At 52.1% G+C, this 17,885-nt stretch overlaps 1 protein-coding gene across 2 annotated transcripts in view; it reads left to right on the forward strand.

Moving 5' to 3' along the window:
- Positions 1-17,885, forward strand: part of ASIC1 (acid sensing ion channel subunit 1) — a gene marked incomplete at its 5' end in the record, with an annotated part of 120,452 nt that overhangs the window by 89,137 nt on the left and 13,430 nt on the right. The window contains 2 exons of one of the 2 annotated variants that reach the window (XM_084610520.1): positions 3,327-3,959; positions 16,361-16,511. In XM_084610520.1, coding sequence (XP_084466646.1) covers positions 3,327-3,959; positions 16,361-16,511 — 784 coding nt within the window. Of the gene's footprint in view, positions 1-3,326; positions 3,960-16,360; positions 16,512-17,885 lie in introns of those variants that run through there. The other variant, XM_084610521.1, reaches the window with a different exon arrangement.

Below are 17,885 nucleotides of genomic sequence, written 5' to 3' on the forward strand. Positions count from 1 at the left end.
TCATCTGATGCTCCTGGAAGTTGGTTTGCAGAATCAGACCCCAAAGTTCTCACTTTTTAGAGTCTATTTTTATAGGAATTTCTTCCTATGCCAGTCTATGGGAATTGCTTCATCATGCTGTTGCTGAATCAATCAGCAGATAGCACATTCCTGACGGCTCCAAGATGTTATCTTGTTCTTTGGTTCTCCCATTCTTGAGGCTGTTGGGTGGATTCCAGTCTGCCCTCCGGGTGGGGTCCTCTGGTTATTTCCACTTGACACCTTCTTCAGCCGATGGACACTGGATTCTTAGGCTGGCACCTCCCTGATCATTCAGTTATTATCCACACCAAGCATCCATCCACATACATCCTCTATCTCTATTTTAATGACAATTGTTAATACAACAAAAGGGTGGGGAGTCTCTGGGTGCTGTTTCTGTTGTTAGAGTATTGTTTTGAGTCTCTCTCTCTGTGAACTGCTTTGAGAACAGACTCTGTCTTAGAATGTACTAACACAGTTAGCAGCTTGCAAGTTTCACACATAGAGGGAGAGAAACAGTACCAAAAACCAAGAGACCTCTTCATTAGTAATACCCTGGAATTTGAACTATGGGGAATCAAACTCATTTGTGATTTTAATACAGAACTTCTTTAATATGATCCAACAAACTTGGGTTTTCTGAGTTCTAGGCCAGGGCTGTGACCACTGAGCCATTCTTTCTCCCCCCGCCCACATGTGCCCCCCACCCCACCTCACCCCCCAGGTCACAATCCCAGGCTGGTAAGGAAAGGAAATGAGTTACTAGTACCTCCTTTCCCATCTCTGCCCCTTGGCCTTGGCAGCTATGCTTTGAGGGCAGGAATCCTGTCCTTATGAGTGGGGCAAACTGGAACCTGGCTCAGAGCTACTCAGAGAAAATGCAGTCATGGTGGAATTAATTGCAAGAGTTTCCCATTTGTTTCTTTTCTTCCCCCTCAGTGAGGCAGGTTGTCAAGTGTATAGTGGATGTCTCAGGAGATTGCTGTAGCAGAAAAGAGAAGGGGTGGGACTTCAGAGCCAGAGGTCTCCCCAGGCTGCACTCTGAGGACCATGCCAAGCCATTCTGGATCCCCTCTATCTCCCCCCTGCTGACCCACCTCTAGCACTGCCAGCGCCTGGTTCGGTCATCCCCAGGTAGGGCCTCCCCATGAGCAGTGGCTGCTGAACTGGCTCCAGCAATGGTGCAAGCTGCTCAGGGTAAACTGGGGTCAAGGGGGCATCCCCTCCACATGCATCACTGGGAATAATGGGGAATCCCCATACCCACCACTGAGAACAGGGGAGATGCTGAATGCCACGCTCTCTTGAGAATCTGGCCCTAGGCTAGTCCATGGAAGAGCTGAGCTAGAGCTCAGCTCCCCCGACTCCTGCCTTAATGTTCTAAGTGTCACAGTTGGGGAAAGTGAGGCACAGAAGGAGATCTCTCTTTTCATAGACAGTGCTTGAGGGTGCAGCCCCCACACTCCCCTTGGCTGAATCCCTGTTTGTAGATGAGCCCTCTCTTTGGCCGAGCTCAGAGAATGGCAGCACTGACCAGATGTGTGTTCAGGTTATACCAGACCCAAGGCTTTCATCACCATTCTCCCCCTTGCCATGGGGCTGGAGTAGAAAGCAGGACTGGGTTTCTGGGTGCAGGCCTCCCAGTGGGTGTGCTGAGTGGGTGTGCTGAGGACTTGACCCTCTTACCCAGATGCTAAGGAGGGGAGGCAGCCCATGAGCAGTGAAGCCAGAGGGATGAGCTGTGTCCACTTCTTGCTGAGTTAACATCACCCAAACGGCCAGTTTCCCGGCCTGCTCTCTCAGGCCTGCAAGTGCTGCCTGTTTAGACATTTCCCATCCCTCTTGGGTTAGGCAGCCGCGACTGCGGTGCAAGAAACAGGCTGGAAATTACTCTGTGGCCACATCAGACTCCTCTTCTAATGGTCTGAGTGCAGGGAAGGCAAACCACAGGCAAGGCTCTGCATGGGGGGAGGCACTGCCGTGAGGTAGGCTGCAGATCAGAATAAAAGGAGCTTCTTTCTCAGCTGGGCTATTGCAGCTTCCCTGGTGCTGGCTCTCCAGGTCCTGCTGCCACCCCCTTACAGCACAAGCACCTCGGTCCCTGCACTTTCTTCCCCATTCATTTTAGGATCCACCTTAAAATTGCCCTCCAAGACTCATGGCAGCTGCCCCCTCTGCTCACCTAGCATCACTTTCTTCCTGCTTTTGGGTGGGGTGTGCCCCATACCCTGAGACTGTAGCAGATTTGGGAAGCCCCTGTGTACAGGGAAGGTCCAGGGCATGGTTGAGATGCTTTGTGTCCTGCAAGGGCAGCAGAAATCCAGCTTCCCAGCACAAGGCACCAACTTGATTGGTTTATGGCCAGAGGATTCTCTGTGGTATGAATCCCACACACTGTGGTTTGGGCTCTCTGGGTCCCGTATTCTCTGTAGTGTGAACTCCAAACATTGTGTTCTGGGCTCGGTGGGTCCCGTATTCTCTCTGGCTCTGGACACTTTTTGATAAACAGTTGTGAGGTGTTAGAACAGGCTGAGACATGGTGGGTTCGGGAAACAACCTGCCACTGGGAAGATGGGGCCTGGATGCATCGGACTCTCAGGGGCTGCCAGGCTGGACTGTGTCCCTCCCCCCGGCCCTCATCACCTCTTCCACCGGCTCCGAGGACAAGGAACGCTGATCAATTATTCAGCAGGCCCGGTCTCTGCTGGCCAGGCTGATTGCAGCACTGGGCTGTAGGACTCCGTGCTCACACACCCGCATGCAATCGTCCGGAGCTGGCAGCCACACAGGAGTGCTGCAACTCGGCTCAGAGCTCAGGGGATCGGGAGCTCCCAACTTGTTAGCAAATTGAGCAGCGAAGCTTTTGGAGCCAGCAACACTTTTCTTCTTTGCCCTGCCAGCCACAATCCGGACCAGTTTCCTCTCGGGGCTGGGTGGGAGCCCTGCAGAACTCCCGCTCACTCATCTTCCTCCCATCCCCTTCTCTCTCGCTTCTCCGACAATATCTCATTTGTCTCTTTCTCTCCTCCAGGCTCTTCTCTCTTCCCTTTTTCTCTCTGTCTCCACTTCTCCCTTTGCCACCCCCTGTCTCCATCTGGTCACTCTAATTTCCTCTCTCTCTCCCCCTCTCCTCCCTGCTTTTTCATTCAACTTTCCTTTCCCTCTGTCCTCCCTATCTCTCTCTCCTGCTCTCATATCTTTCTTCCTTTGTCCCTCAAGAGGGTCAGACCAAAGCCTTTGAGGACCCCCTGGCCAGCAACGGAACAAGGAGGGGTGGGGAGGGGCAGGACCCCCCCTCCTGCAGGATGCCCATCCAGATATTCTGCACCATCTCCTTCTCCTCCAGCGAAGAGAGGCATGGAGACAACGGGGCTATGGGGCGAGGAGATGACAGCGTGGACGAGATCCTTTATGGTCAGGAGGAGGATGAAGAGGAGGAGGAGAGGACGGCCACTGACATTGTGGCTTTTGCCAGCAGCTGCACGCTGCATGGAGCCAGCCACATCTTCATGGAGGACGGCTTCAGGGCGCGGCAGATGTTCTGGGCACTGGCCTTCCTGCTCTCCCTCTCCATGTTCCTCTACCAAGTGGCTGACCGCATCATCTACTACCTGGAGTACCACCATGTCACGCAGCTGGATGAGCAGAATAGCCCCAAGATGACCTTTCCAGCCATCACCTTCTGCAATATCAACCTCCTGCGGATTTCGCAGCTCAGCCAGGAGGACTGGCTCTACATTGCGCCCCTGGTGAAGCCCCTGGTGGCGTATGAGAGCACAGTGGAGCCGGGCTTCCCCCTGGCCCAGCTCAGCCCTGAGGCCTTTGAGCAGCCCCTGAACATGTACAACTTCTACAACCGCACCTGCCATCAGCTGGAGGACATGCTGCTGAGCTGCAGCTACCAAGGGGCTGAGTGTGGGCCAGAGGACTTCTCTGTGGTGAGTAAGCCCCACTCCTCCCAGGAGCTTTTTGCCCCTTCAGTAATGTGGGGAAGGACAAACCCAGCAGGGAGCCAAGGGGCAGCTACCCTGCCAGCTGGTCTCTGTCCTTGGGCCTGTCCTGGCTAGCCTGTTTGTCTCTCAGCTGTGCCAGTATGACAGGGTCCATGTGTTGATAAACAGCACTGGGCACCTGTTACCATGGGCATAGACCATGCCATTCTGGGGCAAGGCAGTGGCATTGAGCTTTGGCAGGAACCTTGCCACCTGGGGAACCTGAACAGACACAAGGATCTGGCTGAGTGGTGTTTGCAGAATTATGTTTATGGGGCTCAAATATCATAGAATCATAAAATATCAGGGTTGGAAGGGACCTCAGGAGGTCATCTAGTCCAACCTGCTGCTCAAAGCAGGGCCAATCCCCAATTTTTGCCCCAGATCCCTAAATGGCCCCCTCAAGGATTGAACTCACAACCCTGGGTTTAGCAGGCCAATGCTCAAACCACTGAGCTATCCCTCCCCCCAAGACTTGCTCTTTGCTTAATTTCCACCATTAAGGAGCTCATGCACCACGAGGCGACCTGGTCCTCAGTGCAGTTGTGGCCCCATAAATGGCTCCCTGCGGCAGAGCGGACTGTTACAGCAGTTTTGCTCTTTCCCCTACCTCTATCGGAGCCCATGTGCCTTTGCTGTAGCTCCCTCATTGGGGACTGAGGCCTCATTCCCCCTCCACCACTACCAGTTCCATCAGGTCTGGTGCGGAGGGGGGACTGTCTGCCCCAGAGTGTGGGGTCTGCTAAGACAGATGTACTAGCTGCTAAGATGAGCATCTAGTTCTAAATTCTGGCAGCCAGGGGCCCTGGCTCAGGTTGGCCCTTCATATGTCTCATGCCACTCCCTTGGTGCTGTGACTCATGCCAGCTGGGCCCGCAGGCTCCCCACGTGGCAGGCAAACTGCTTGCTGTAATTAAAATGCTCCATGTGTAACAGGCAGAAATCATGACCTGAACTAACCGTAAATGGGTTGGAGAGGTGGGGGAGGGATGCAGGAGAAGTGAAGGCAGGGAGCAATTGTCAGCTGCCTGACTGGAACGAGTTCGATGACTGAAATGTTATTTCTCTTTATCAGCTGCCTGGTGTCAGCTGCCAGGGAGGCATCCCTGTGGAATGCCCCAGTGTTGATGCCCCAGAGGTAGCAGGCAGGGAGCACTGGGTCCGGGGCTCTATAGGAGCAGGGCTGTTAATGCCGCAGTGGTGGCTGGGTGTTGAGTCCAGGGCCCTATACGAGCAGGGCTGTTGATGTCCCAGGGGTGGCTGGCAGGGAGCATCTTGTAGGGGGCCCTGTAGAAGTGGGGAGCCTATGGCCTGAAAATCACAACACTTACGATTTCCAAAGGCAGAAGTTCAGAGGGACCAACTGGTATCGGAAGATACCCAGAGCCTTTCCTCAGGGATTCCTGGGCCCCATCCCACCAGGCTGGCGGGGACTGGAAGCCACCCCCTGCCCGTCTCTCTGTGGAGGGAGTGCCTACAGGGCTATCTCCTGTCATCTCTCTATAGGAGTGCCATGGGGAAACATCTCCCTCCTCCCACCTTTCTATAGGCCGTCCATTGGGGATACGGCGTCTCAGCCCCTCAGGCTCCCACTGGAGTCAGGCTTCCTCCCATGGCTGCAGCGCGGGGGCTGGGCTCCTTCAGCGTGTTCTTATGCCAGTGCAGATACAATCAGCAGTAACAGGCTAGGCTGTGTCCAAACACAGTCAGTGGGGTGGATGAGAGGCACTTTCTCATTTGCTTAGTCGGGGACAGTTGGATATTTCAGCATATGGAAGCTCTGTCTTTGCAGCAGCCTCTGGGTCTCATGGGCATCCAGCTCTGGGGTGCGCTAAGATGGCCCCACCCACAGGGGGACTGGGAAACTGGGACTCAGTCCTGGAGAAAATCAGAGTGTGTGAGTGTCTCTGCACCCCACTGCCCTCTGCTGGCTGGAATCAGAGCAGCTCAGCTGTGTGTCATAGTCCCTATATTAATAACAGTGAATGGAGAGTTTCCTTTAGCTCGGGTGCCCAGGTCTGTGCTTTTAAAGAAGAAGGTCCTGAGATTCTATCCCTGCAAACAACCACAATCAACTTCTTGGTCGGGCTGTGGGATGCAGCCAAGGCTCCATGTACTGGGCGGTTCCTGGGTCCGAAATCCTACCACAGATCCCTGGCTTCTCTGGGAAAGACAGGAGATTCAGAATTGTAGGGACATAAATGTCACACTCAGTGCAGCAGTCCCTACCCTCCCAGACCCCAGGCAACACGCCCCGCCCCTGCCCTGAACAACAGGCTCCGCACAGTCCCTTCGGGATTTATGTGTCTGTTAATTTCACCCTTCTCCCCATGAACTGACTGTATGTAACTGCATCACAGATGTTGTTGGGATAGGGAGGCCAGAGGTCTTGGGATCCAAGGAGGGGGCAGTTGCGGGATTTGGCATAGGGAGACTGGGGTGGGGCAGTTTGGAATTGTGGGATTACCACATTCGCTAAATGCTGCTACTAAATCTACCAGCAATTAAATTGTTAACCATGCTGCCATTTCAGCAGACATCATTAAGTTTCAGAGTTAACCACCTATTGCGCTGAATGGGATCGCTCACGCCTCTCAGTGCTGCTGTTCTCTTTGCAGGCTCTGGCAGGTGCCGCTGCATTGATTCCTTTCCAACCAGAAAGGCTAGAAACATTTTTGTTGTTCTTGTTTTTAAACAGTGAAATCTTTGCCTCTCAAAGCCAGGCAAATTCTGGGCGCGGCGGGTGTTGTGGGGACAGTGAGCAGAGACATGGGGTCTCAGCACCGAGAGCCATTGCCACTGAGGCAAGCTGCTTGACTTTGGTTTGGATTTACTCATGCGTGGAGGTTTCTTTTTTGTTCCCAGGGCCCTACATGTCTCTGTCCTGGCTATGAACCTGCTCCTTGCCATCTGGAATAGTTTTCTAAATGCCTTTGCCTCCCTGTTCACCTCTCACAAACTGCTTCCCATTTAGCCATGCTGCATGTGCCCGAATGCTCCCCTTCCATGGGCCAAGCAGATATTTGAGATGGCTGGTCGATAGCTCAGCCTCCTGGGCAAGGTCGGACGTGGCCGGGAGAGGCAGACAGTGATACGCTCACTAGGAGTTCAGGCAGAGACAAAGAGGACAAGGGAGGGGTAGTTTTGAGGACAGCTTTGCCCAGCAATCCTTGGTGGGCGAACCTGAGAGTTACGAAGCCTGGAAGCTGGAGGGAGAGGGGGCACTCCACACTGACACATGTTAGGGGGCATCTGTGGCTTGATGCAAGTTATGGTGGGAATTCACCGGATGGTGCTAGAACATCCTGTGTGTTCCATCTGTGTTAGCGTGACCCTATGAAGCATGGGCCTTGTGGCCCCTTTTGGAGCTGGGTACCAGGAAAGCAGGGACTTGGGACTGGTGTTATCCCAGGGAATGCAGGGGGAGTTTGGCTGCGAGTGCCAGTTGGGGATATGGCATGTGCTGGGGGTGCTGGAGAGTCTGGCATCTGGGAGCAGGGGTTAGAGCAGAGGCCTGGATTGAGATGAGGGTGTTGGAGGAGCAGGGATTAGAGCAGGGGCCTGGATTGAGGTGAGGGTGTTGGAGGAGCAGGGATTAGAGCAGGGGCCTGGATTGAGGTGAGGGTGTTGGAGGAGCAGGGATTAGAGCAGGGGCCTGGATTGAGGTGAGGGTGTTGGAGGAGCAGGGATTAGAGCAGGGGTGCTGGATTGAAGTGGGGATTTGGAATCAGGGATTAGAGCTTTCCTGGCTCCAACTATGCGCTGAGCAGAGGTCTCAGCAGAGTTGCCCTCAGCAATACCCAGATCCTTTTTAGAGCCCTGGGTTTCCTGAGGAGTTCAAATCTCCCCGCCAGTGTGTGTTACTTTGCATTTGCGGGACTCACATCTGAGACTGAAGGCTAAGCTTCCTATGATGATCCCTCCTTCATGAGGCACCCTGGAGCCAGCAAGCAGGAATTTGCTGCCCAAGGAGGCTGCAGACAGGATCCCTCCTTCCTCCCTGGAGTTTCTGGCTGCATGCTGGGCTCCCAGAGAGCCTTGCCTGGACACTGCATCTGTAGAAATCCTGCATACAACTCCCAGACTGTGGAAACAAGTCCTGGTCAAATGGAGCTTCACAGGGAATAGGGTTGGTTCTGTTGTATGCACAGAACCGTCCTTCGCCTACCAGTTGGGCCCTCAGCATCTCTCTGGATCTTTGGACTGCAGAAACTGCATGTACCCTCTGTGATCACCAGGTGGTAGCACTGTCCCAAAAGCCAGCCCCACCACCACCAAGCCAGGAGATATGAAGAGCTCTTGGGGCTGTTCACAGAGGCTGGGAAGAAATCTGAGAGCAGAGATGGTTCAGCAGAGCTCTGGCAAGGCAGCGATTGACTAAGCCATTTCTATCTTCCCAAGGGCATTGTCACCGTGGCGAGCGCAGCCTTTGTCCTTCATTGTCTGGACTACTACGAGCTGGACCCCCGTCTGTGACATCCGTGCATCAAACCCCCTTCCCTATGAGCCTCTGCGAGCCAGCTGAAACCTCACTTCATGAACAGGATAGGCCTGATGCTGGGGCATAGCGCTGACAACCATGGCACCGGGAGGCTGGAGGTGAGGGGCACTCAAGCTACGGGAAAGTTGGGCATCTCCTGGAGATTGATGAGGGGCATAGGGCAGGGATCCCTGTCTCCGGGCCTCTTGCACTTACTGTGCACTGATCCCTGTCGCTGCTTGGCTTTGTTTAGGGCACAGATGCAGCCCTGGAGTAAGTAAGCAGCAAGTCTGCTCTGCTCAGGGCAGGGTTTTGTTCGGTCTTGTCTCCACCCCCTCCTCCCCCGTCTATCTCTGTATCACTATCATACAGAGTCTGTGTGCATGTGTGCTTCTCTCTCTCTCTCTGATACATCATCTTTCCTCCCCCGCGCACACACTCACCCAGGTCAGAGGCAAGAAACCGCGCCAGTCCCTCCTTCCCTCTCTGCCTTCCCAGGTGGATGTAGGGAACCTAGGAGAGGTGCAGTCACTTGCTATGATTCATCTCTGCTGCCTGTGGCACCCCGAACCTGGGAGCCAGCACGGTGGAAGCTCCTGCCCAAGGAGGCTGCAGGCAGGATCCCAAGTATCTGCCTCTCCCAGAGAAAGGGAGACAGGGGCTTGCTCTGGAGTAGCAGATGTGGCATGACAGCAGGGTTACCTGGAGACACAGCTGCCTCCAGACCCCATGCTCCAGGGGCTCCTTCTGCACTTTGCCTGGGAGGAAAGCAGTGAGCCATCTGCAGAGTGCAAGTGCGGAAGGAACAGAGAAAAAAGGATGCTGGAAAGGCAAAGCCAGGCATAAGAGAGGAAACAAGGGGAGATTGTGCTTCAGGTTTGGACTTTCCCAACCCAAAAGATTGCCTCTTGTTCCTCTCCGCCTTCCTGCCTCTTTCACATTCCCTCCTTTCCCTGAGGGGCTCCCAGGGGGTATGGGAACCAGGCTGGGGTGGACATAGCATGCATCCAGCTGTCAGGGACTGAGGCTCCCTGCAGGACTTTCCCATGTCTTCTTGGACCAGACCAAGTTCCATCATGGGCTGTGGAACATCTTGTCATGCCTGCGCTGGGGGCTGGCTTTCCTGGCCTCACTGGCCCTGCTGCTTACCTAGTCGTCTAACTGCATCTGCTAACTGCTCTCGTTGCCCATGAACACCAGGAAGTTCAGGAATATGAGCGAAGAACAAAGGAAAGCCTCACAGCTTCAGAACAACTCATGCAGCATGGGATCCAGCACTGAAAGGGCAGGCTGGTGTAGCAGTCCAGCATTGATGGCAGGGAGTGGGGAACAGTGGTTAGAGCATGAGGTACTGGGAGCCCAGACCCCTGTTTCTATCCCCTCTGCTTGGAGGGGTTTGGAGTCTAATGGGTAGAGCATAGGGTCTGGGGTCCAGTTCTGGATGGGGCTATGGGTTAGGAGCCATGATTCTATTCCCTGCTCTGCTTCCTTTTCTGTAAAAGGAAAAGGAGTACTTGTGGCACCTTAGAGACTAACAAATTTATTTGAGCATAAGCTTTCGTGAGCTACAGCTCACTTCATCGGATGCATTCATGTCCCCTGCCTTCCCTGGGCCTGTTTCCCCTCTGAGCCATGGGGAGAGGTATGCCCTGCTCTGTGAAGGAAGGGAGGGTGGTGAGGCTCCTAAATGTTTGCAAACCACTTTTCATTCCTTCCATAAAAGCCACTGGAGAGACAGCCTCAGTCTCATTCCCTCTGTTCCTCCTTATATCCATTACCTGCCTACGCCTCTAATGGGGCCATTAGCCAAGTGTCTGCAAAGGAAACATTAACAAGCCAAATGTAACTGAGAGCTGGCTGGGGCATGTCACCTCTGGACAGGGGTCCTGCCTGCAGTGCCTGGGTTTGAGCAGGTTTCAGTGGATTTTTCCTTAGAATCTAATGCGGCTGGATCCCTGGGGCTTTTCCCATCCTTGAATTCTATGACTGGCAGAGCTGAGCCCCCGCCCCGCATCCCATCCTGAGACATGGAGGACCTTCCCTATGGGGTTGGGGGGAGGGCAAATGGACATGGGCTGCATAGCAAGATAGAGATTGGCAGAGAGGGGTTGTTGGGCTAGTGGGGGAGGGCAATATCAGGGAGGGCTCCTGTGACACATGGCTAGAAAGAGTTAAACATCCTGCAAAATAAAAACCCTCAAAGGACATGTGGAGGGATAATGTTTGTGTTTGTTTGTATTTACATAGGTATGAGTAGGGTGGACAGTGTAATCAGCAGTCCCTGTCTATGCTGTATTCTGATAATTCAGAGATCAAAGAACATCCTAGCACTTAAATGAATTGTAAACATGAGATATCTCTGTATTCATCTCTCTTTGAAATGTATAGCAAATAATCTGTGAATGGTGGAAGAACAAGCAAATTGTCTTATGTTAATTCTATAGCTAAGTACCGGTGATGGACCTCCTTCAAAGTCATCCTAATTACTTTTTGTTCCTGGAGAAACTCCCAACTTGTCAAAGAGGACATGAAATTGTATAAAAGATCCTTGGGTCCTGATTCTGTCATTTCAGATCTGCTTGAGGCGTCATTCAGGGGAAGCTTAGGCCATAAGGACTGAGATCCCAGTCCTAAACTGGAACACCCTGCAATGATATTGGACTATAACCTATGAACTATTTCTGAAATAACTCTTTGCAACTACAAAGCTCACCATCTCTGCTATGAATCTGAATCTTAAGAACTGAACGCATATCTGTGTGTATACTGATCTTTTAACGATACTCCCTCTCTCTGTTGTTTTTTAATAAATTTTAGTTTAGTTAATAAGAATTGACTGTAGCATGTATTTGGGTAAGATCTGGACTATTCAATAACCTGGGAAGTAATGTGTCCAATCCTTTGGGATTGGTAGAACCTTTTCTTTTATATGATGAAATAAGATTTCCAGGAATCTTCATCATATTTGACTTAGGTACCTGGATGGAGGCCTGAGTCTGGATCACTTTAAGGGAACTGTGTTGTTTGGACTTTTGAGTAACCAATAAGGTAATAAAGACGCTTTCTTGGTAAATCTAAGTATTGGAATATCGACCAGCTTTATGGGAATTGTCTGCCCCTATTCTTTGCAGTTTGCCCTAATTGAGTGATCATAGCTGGCCCCTAGGGGACACCCTGGTCACAGCTACAGTCTCCCATGGAGGAGCCCCATCACTTGGCACGTTGGAAATGAAGGCTGGAGAAAGCCCTAGCAGCGCCTGTCCTGCACCACTGTGGGGTCTCACAGGTCTTGTCCATGCCTGATTAACTCCCTTCCTTGGAAGCCCCTTAGCTTTGAATTGATCTCAACACATTGCCACTCCTCTTGCTCCCCATCTCTGTTTTGATGGGACCTCTGCTGCCCTTTCTGGAAGCTCCTGGTGACATTAGCTGAAGAATGGTACTGGCTTTGTCTCTGCTTCCTTGCTTCCTGGGGACAGGGCTGGTGGAGGAGGAAAGCCCTGAGTCCCAGGAGTGAAAGAGTCCCACCTTGGACGTGACATGAAGGGAGATGGGGAGTGCCCAGTTGCTGAGGAAGAGATGAATGCAGTCGTGGTGGGAGGAGGAGAGGAGCCCTGGGGAGATAAATAGGGGTTATGCCAAATGCATACTGAGGAGGGAGCAGAGGGGCACAGGAGCCCCGCATGGGGGCAGGGTCCCCAGGGAATGCCCTGGACAGTGATGTGAGCCCAGATGCTGTTTGGGGTGGGAGTTGTCTGTGATGCTGAAGTGACTGGGACAAAAGCTGACCCACAAAGGCCTGATACTGAGAGGCACTGAATTCTCACTGAAGTTAATAGGGCTCAGGGGCCAAGCAAGACAGATTAGCCTGGAGACCACCCCGTGTCACTGCTTCCAGGATTTTGAGTGTAGAGACCTCGACCTGCTTAGTCCCATGGCCAAACACACTGGAAAATTCATGCCAAAATTTGGAAATTTATTTATCAGGGTTCACAAGAGAAAAGGTATCAGAACAAGATACAAGTATTTTGGAATCACAACTGAGTGGTTATGCAGAACAAACATAATCAGAACCTATCCAGTCCCTTTCTCAGAGAGAGAGATGGGTTAGAATCTCTTTATTTTGTCGGTCAATCCTTGGTGGGAAAGAAAGGGCTAGGTCTGCTGTCCAGTTCTGAGTTATGGACTTTCCCTGCTTTGACAAAACAAGCAGACATGGGGGAAGAGTGCCAGCCCAGGTGGTGGTGGAGGTGCCGCTGCCATCTGGGTCCCCCTCTCTGGTCAGGACATCATCGGGTCAGGATGGCAAAGGCCAAAGAGTGTCACGGTCAATGCTGAGGTCCTAGGAGATGGTGAAGATGGTAGCCATAATGGTAAAGGTCCCTCTTGCAGTCCACCCATCTTGCAGCCAGACAGCCAGCTTGATATTCCCCACAAAGGTTTTTTAAGGACCCCCAAAAGGGAATAATGAGTGGAATAGCCCATCCCCTCATTACTGTGTTCACCAGTTAAGCCTAATTTCTGACACACCAATTTTTGTCCATTGATTTCCAGTCCCACACATCTCTTGTTTAGCACATGTGTTTTTAACACAATCCTGGGGCAATCTCAGTTGACCTTTTGGTTTGCACTAGTCCAGTTTGTTGTCTCCTTTTGCACCTTTTCCCATTAATGTTGGATAGCAGCGATGGGACAAGTTTATAACTTTCCCACAGTTGAGCTCACAATTGGGGTAGGATTATCAGGCCCCAGTTATTACAACAGTCTGAATGGTGCCCCTGCAGTGGGGGTGGGGGAGTCCCTAATCAGTGACCCCATGATATAGGATGAGTATCCAGGAGGCATACCTGATTGGTGACCCTGCAGTGGGGGGGTATGTGAGGGGTAGGGTGGTGACTCTGTGATGGGGGGGAATATCCCCAACTGGTGACCCTGCAATGAGGGATAAATCATAGAATCATAGAACAACAGAGTTGGAAGGGACCTCTGGAGGCCATCTAGTCCAACCCCCCTGCCCAGAGCAGGACCAATCCCAACTAAATCACCCCAGCCAGGGCTTTGTCAAGCCTGACCTTAAAAACTTCTAAGGAAGGGGATTCCACCACCTCCTTAGGTAACGCATTCCAGTGTTTCACCACCCTCCTAGTGAAAAACTTTTTCCTAATATCAAACCTAAATCTCACCCACTGCAACTTGAGACCGTTACTCCTTGTACTGTCATCTGCTATCACTGAGAATAGTCTAGATCCATCCTCTTTGGATCCACCTTTCAGGTAGTTAAAAGCAGCTATCAAATCCCCCCCTCATTCTTCTCTTCCGTAGACTAAACAATCCCAGTTCCCTAAGCCTCTCCTCATAAGTCATGTGTTCCAGACCCCTAATCATTTTTGTTGCCTTTCGCTGGACTCTCTTCAATTTCTCCACATCCTTCTTGTAGTGTGGGGCCCAAAACTGGACACAGTACTCCAGATAAGGCCTCACCAGTGTCGAATAGAGGGGAACGATCACGTCCCTTGATCTGCTGGCAATGCCCCTACTTACACACCCCAAAATGCCATTGGCCTTCTTGGCAACAAGGGCACACTGTTGACTCATATCCAGCTTCTCGTCCACTGTCACCCCTAGGTCCTTCTCTGCAGAACTGCTGCCTAGCCATTCGGTCCCTAGTCTGTAGCGGTGCATTGGATTCTTCCGTTCTAAGTGCAGGACTCTGCACTTGTCCTTGTTGAATCTCATCAGATTTCTTTTGGCCCAATCCTCCAATTTGTCTAGGTCCCTCTGTATCCTATCCCTTCCCTCCAGCATATCTACCACTCCTCCCAGTTTAGTGTCATCTGCAAACTTGCTGAGAGTGCAATCCACACCATCCTCCAGATCATTAATGAAGATATTGAACAGAACCGGCCCCAGGACCGACCCTTGGGGCACTCCGCTAGATACCGGCTGCCAACTAGACATGGAGCCATTGATCACTACCCGTTGAGCCTGACAATCTAGCCAACTTTCTACCCACCTTGTAGTGCATCCATCCAGCCCATACTTCTTTAACTTGCTGACAAGAATACTGTGGGAGACCATGTCAAAAGCTTTGCTAAAGTCGAGGAATAACACGTCCACTGCTTTCCCTTCATCCACAGAACCAGTTATCTCATCATAGAAGGCAATTAGATTAGTCAGGCATGACTGTCCCTTGGTAAATCCATGCTGACTGTTCCTGATCACTTTCCTCTCGTCTAGGTGCTTCAGAATTGATTCCTTGAGGACATGCTCCATGATTTTTCCAGGGACTGAGGTGAGGCTGACCGGCCTGTAGTTCCCAGGATCCTCCTTCTTCTCTTTTTTAAAGATTGGCACTACATTAGCCTTTTTCCAGTCATCCGGGACTTCCTCTGATCGCCATGAGTTTTCAAAGATAATAGCCAATGGCTCTGCAATCACATCCTTTAGCACTCTCGGATGCAACGCATCCGGCCCCATGGACTTGTGCATGTCCAGTTTTTCTAAATAGTCCCAAACCACTTCTTTCTCCACAGAGGGCTGGCCACCTCCTCCCCATGCTGTGCTGCCCAGTGCAGTAGTCTGGGAGCTTACCTTGTTTGTGAAGACAGAGGCAAAAAAAGCATTAAGTACATTAGCTTTTTCCACATCCTCTGTCACTAGGTTACCTCCCTCATTCAGTAAGGAGCCCACACTTTCTTTGGCTTTCTTCTTATTGCCACCATACCTGAAGAAACCCTTCTTGTTACTCTTAACATCCCTCGCTAGCTGCAACTCCAGGTGTGATTTAGCCTTCCTGATTTCATTCCTACATGCCCGAGCAATATTTATATACTCATCCCTGGTCATTTGTCCAATCTTCCACTTCTTGTAAGCCTCTTTTTTGTGTTCAAGGTCAGCAAGGATTTCACTGTTAAGCCAAGCTGGTCGCCTGCCATATTTACTATTCTTTCTACACATCGGGATGGTTTGTCCCTGTAACCTCAATAAGAATTCTTTAAAATACAGCCAGCTCTCCTTGACTCCTTTCCCCCTCATGTTATTCTCCTAGGGGATCTTGCCCATCAGTTCCCTGAGGGAGTCAAAGTCTGCTTTTCTGAAGTCCAGGGTCCGTATTCTGCTGCTTTCCTTTCTTCATTGTGTCAGGATCCTGAACTCGACCATCTCATGGTCACTGCCTCCCCGGTTCCCATCCACTTTTGCTTCCCCTACTAATTCTTCCCGGTTTGTGAGCAGCAGCTCAAGAAGAGCTCCGCCCCTAGTTGGTTCCTCCAGAACTTGCACCAGGAAATTGTCCCCTACACTTTCCAAAAACTTCCTGGATTGTCTGTGCACCACTGTATTGCTCTCCCAGCAGATATCCGGGTGATTGAAGTCGCCCATGAGAACCAGGGCGTGTGATCTAGTAGCTTCTGCGAGTTGCCGGAAGAAAGCCTCGTCCACCTCATCCCCCTGGTCCGGTGGTCTATAGCAGACTCCCACCACGACATCACCCTTGTTGCTCACGCTTCTAAACTTAATCCAGAGACTCTCAGGTTTTTCTGCAGTTTCATACTTGAGCTCTGAGTATGCATGGGGGTGGGGCAGTGTCCCCAGTTGGTGACCTTGTGATGGGAGGTGAGGATGCATGATGGGGGGTGTCCCCAGTTGGTAACCTTACAATGGGAAGTGAACATGCCGGAGGTGGGGGTGTTGAGCTCCAATCAGTGACACCCTGTCTTTGTCACTCCCTGATGCACTGACTGGCTGGGCACAAGTCAATGTGTTTGGTCCCCGCAGAGCTGACTTAGTACCCAGCCTGGTGGTAGGGTCTAGCATCAGCCCGCCAGCTCTGTGTCTAACTGTGCCCTCCCATCTCTGTCCCCCTCAGGTCTTCACACGCTACGGCAAGTGCTACACATTCAACTCCGGACAGGATGGGAAGCCCCGGCGCATCACCATGAAGGGCGGAACCGGCAATGGTCTGGAGATCATGCTGGACATTCAGCAAGACGAGTACCTGCCTGTCTGGGGGGATTCAGGTAACAGGACCTGTATCCTTGTCCTCCAGCAGCAGCTGCACTAGCTGGAGCAGCTGTGTCTGCAAATCCCTCCCTTCCCCATGCGGAGATGGGCACCTCTGCTTCTACACCCAGAGCACTTTGCCCCAGTCCGATGGTGGGCCATCTCCACTCCCTTGATACCTGCCCATTCAACCTCCTGCCTCTCGGCCAGACCTCACTCTGCTCACGCCTCCCCGTCTCTGTCTCCTGCACAAGCTGTATTTCCATGGCAGCTGTTCATGGCTTGTTGTTCACAGTGCATGGGGGGCCTGGCCTGGTTTGGGGCGCCCAGCTTGACACAGCAGTGTCCACCCGAAGCCTCTGAGCACCACCAACAATAATAACGTCTGGGGAGGAGGGTCAGACAGGCCTGGAGAAGGGACATGCGCAGTCACTTGCTTGCAGCCGGTTCCCAGGAGGCAGCCATAGCCCCATAAAGGCCCATGCGTTGTCTCCCTGAAGCTGGGCCCTTGCCATGCCCTGTCTCCAGTAGCCTCAACCCCCATGACCCTACCCCGAGGCTCCCATCTTCTCAGGTCCTCCCATTTTTCTTGCTGTCAATCTATTTTTCTCCTCCTTTTTTCCTACCTCAATTATTAGCTATGGCAACTGCCTGCCAGTTTAAATTAAGTAGCACTTGTCTATAAATAGTTCCACCCACTTCCCTGCTGCTCTCCCAGAACCATGGAGCGGGAGGGTGGTGGGGAAGAAGAGAGTGGGAACTGAGGGGCTGGGAGGGAGGGAAAGCAGACAGAAAGAAGGAAGGCATGTGGGTGGGAGGGTGGCACATGCAATAAACCCGAGGAGCCCCAGTCCCTACCCCCACTGAACCTGAAACAACATTGCACTGTATGGTACAGTGAGCAGGGGGGGAAGGGAGGAGCCTGTAGAGCAGGGATGGGGCTGTGGACTATGGGAGGGGTTATACAGTGGAGAGGGAAGGGGCACAGAATTCTTCCTCAGGACAGACACTGGAGAGATTGTCATGTAGGTGATAGACACACACACAAACACACACACTGCAAAGCTGGGTGGAGGAGAGAGTATGTCTGAGAACAGCCCCAGACCATTCACCCCTTCACACCTTCTCAGCATCCTTCCAGAACAAATAAATTTGTTAGTCTTTAAGGTGCCACAAATACTCCTTTTCTTTCTTCCAGAACAGTTACACAGGCAGGAGGGACTTGCCCGGACAGAAACCCACCTCTGCCATCTGTGTTAGACCCATGTCAGAACTCCTGGGTTGTGTTCCCAGCTCTGAGAGGCAGAGTTTCTAGAGCCTATAGCAGGAGACTGGGAGTCAGGACGCCTGGGTTCTGTTCTCACCTCTATCATCTTGACTGAGTCACTCCC

Source organism: Lepidochelys olivacea (genome assembly GCF_965140295.1).
Source record: "Lepidochelys olivacea isolate rLepOli2 genome assembly, chromosome: 20".
NCBI classification, from domain to species: domain Eukaryota; kingdom Metazoa; phylum Chordata; order Testudines; family Cheloniidae; genus Lepidochelys; species Lepidochelys olivacea.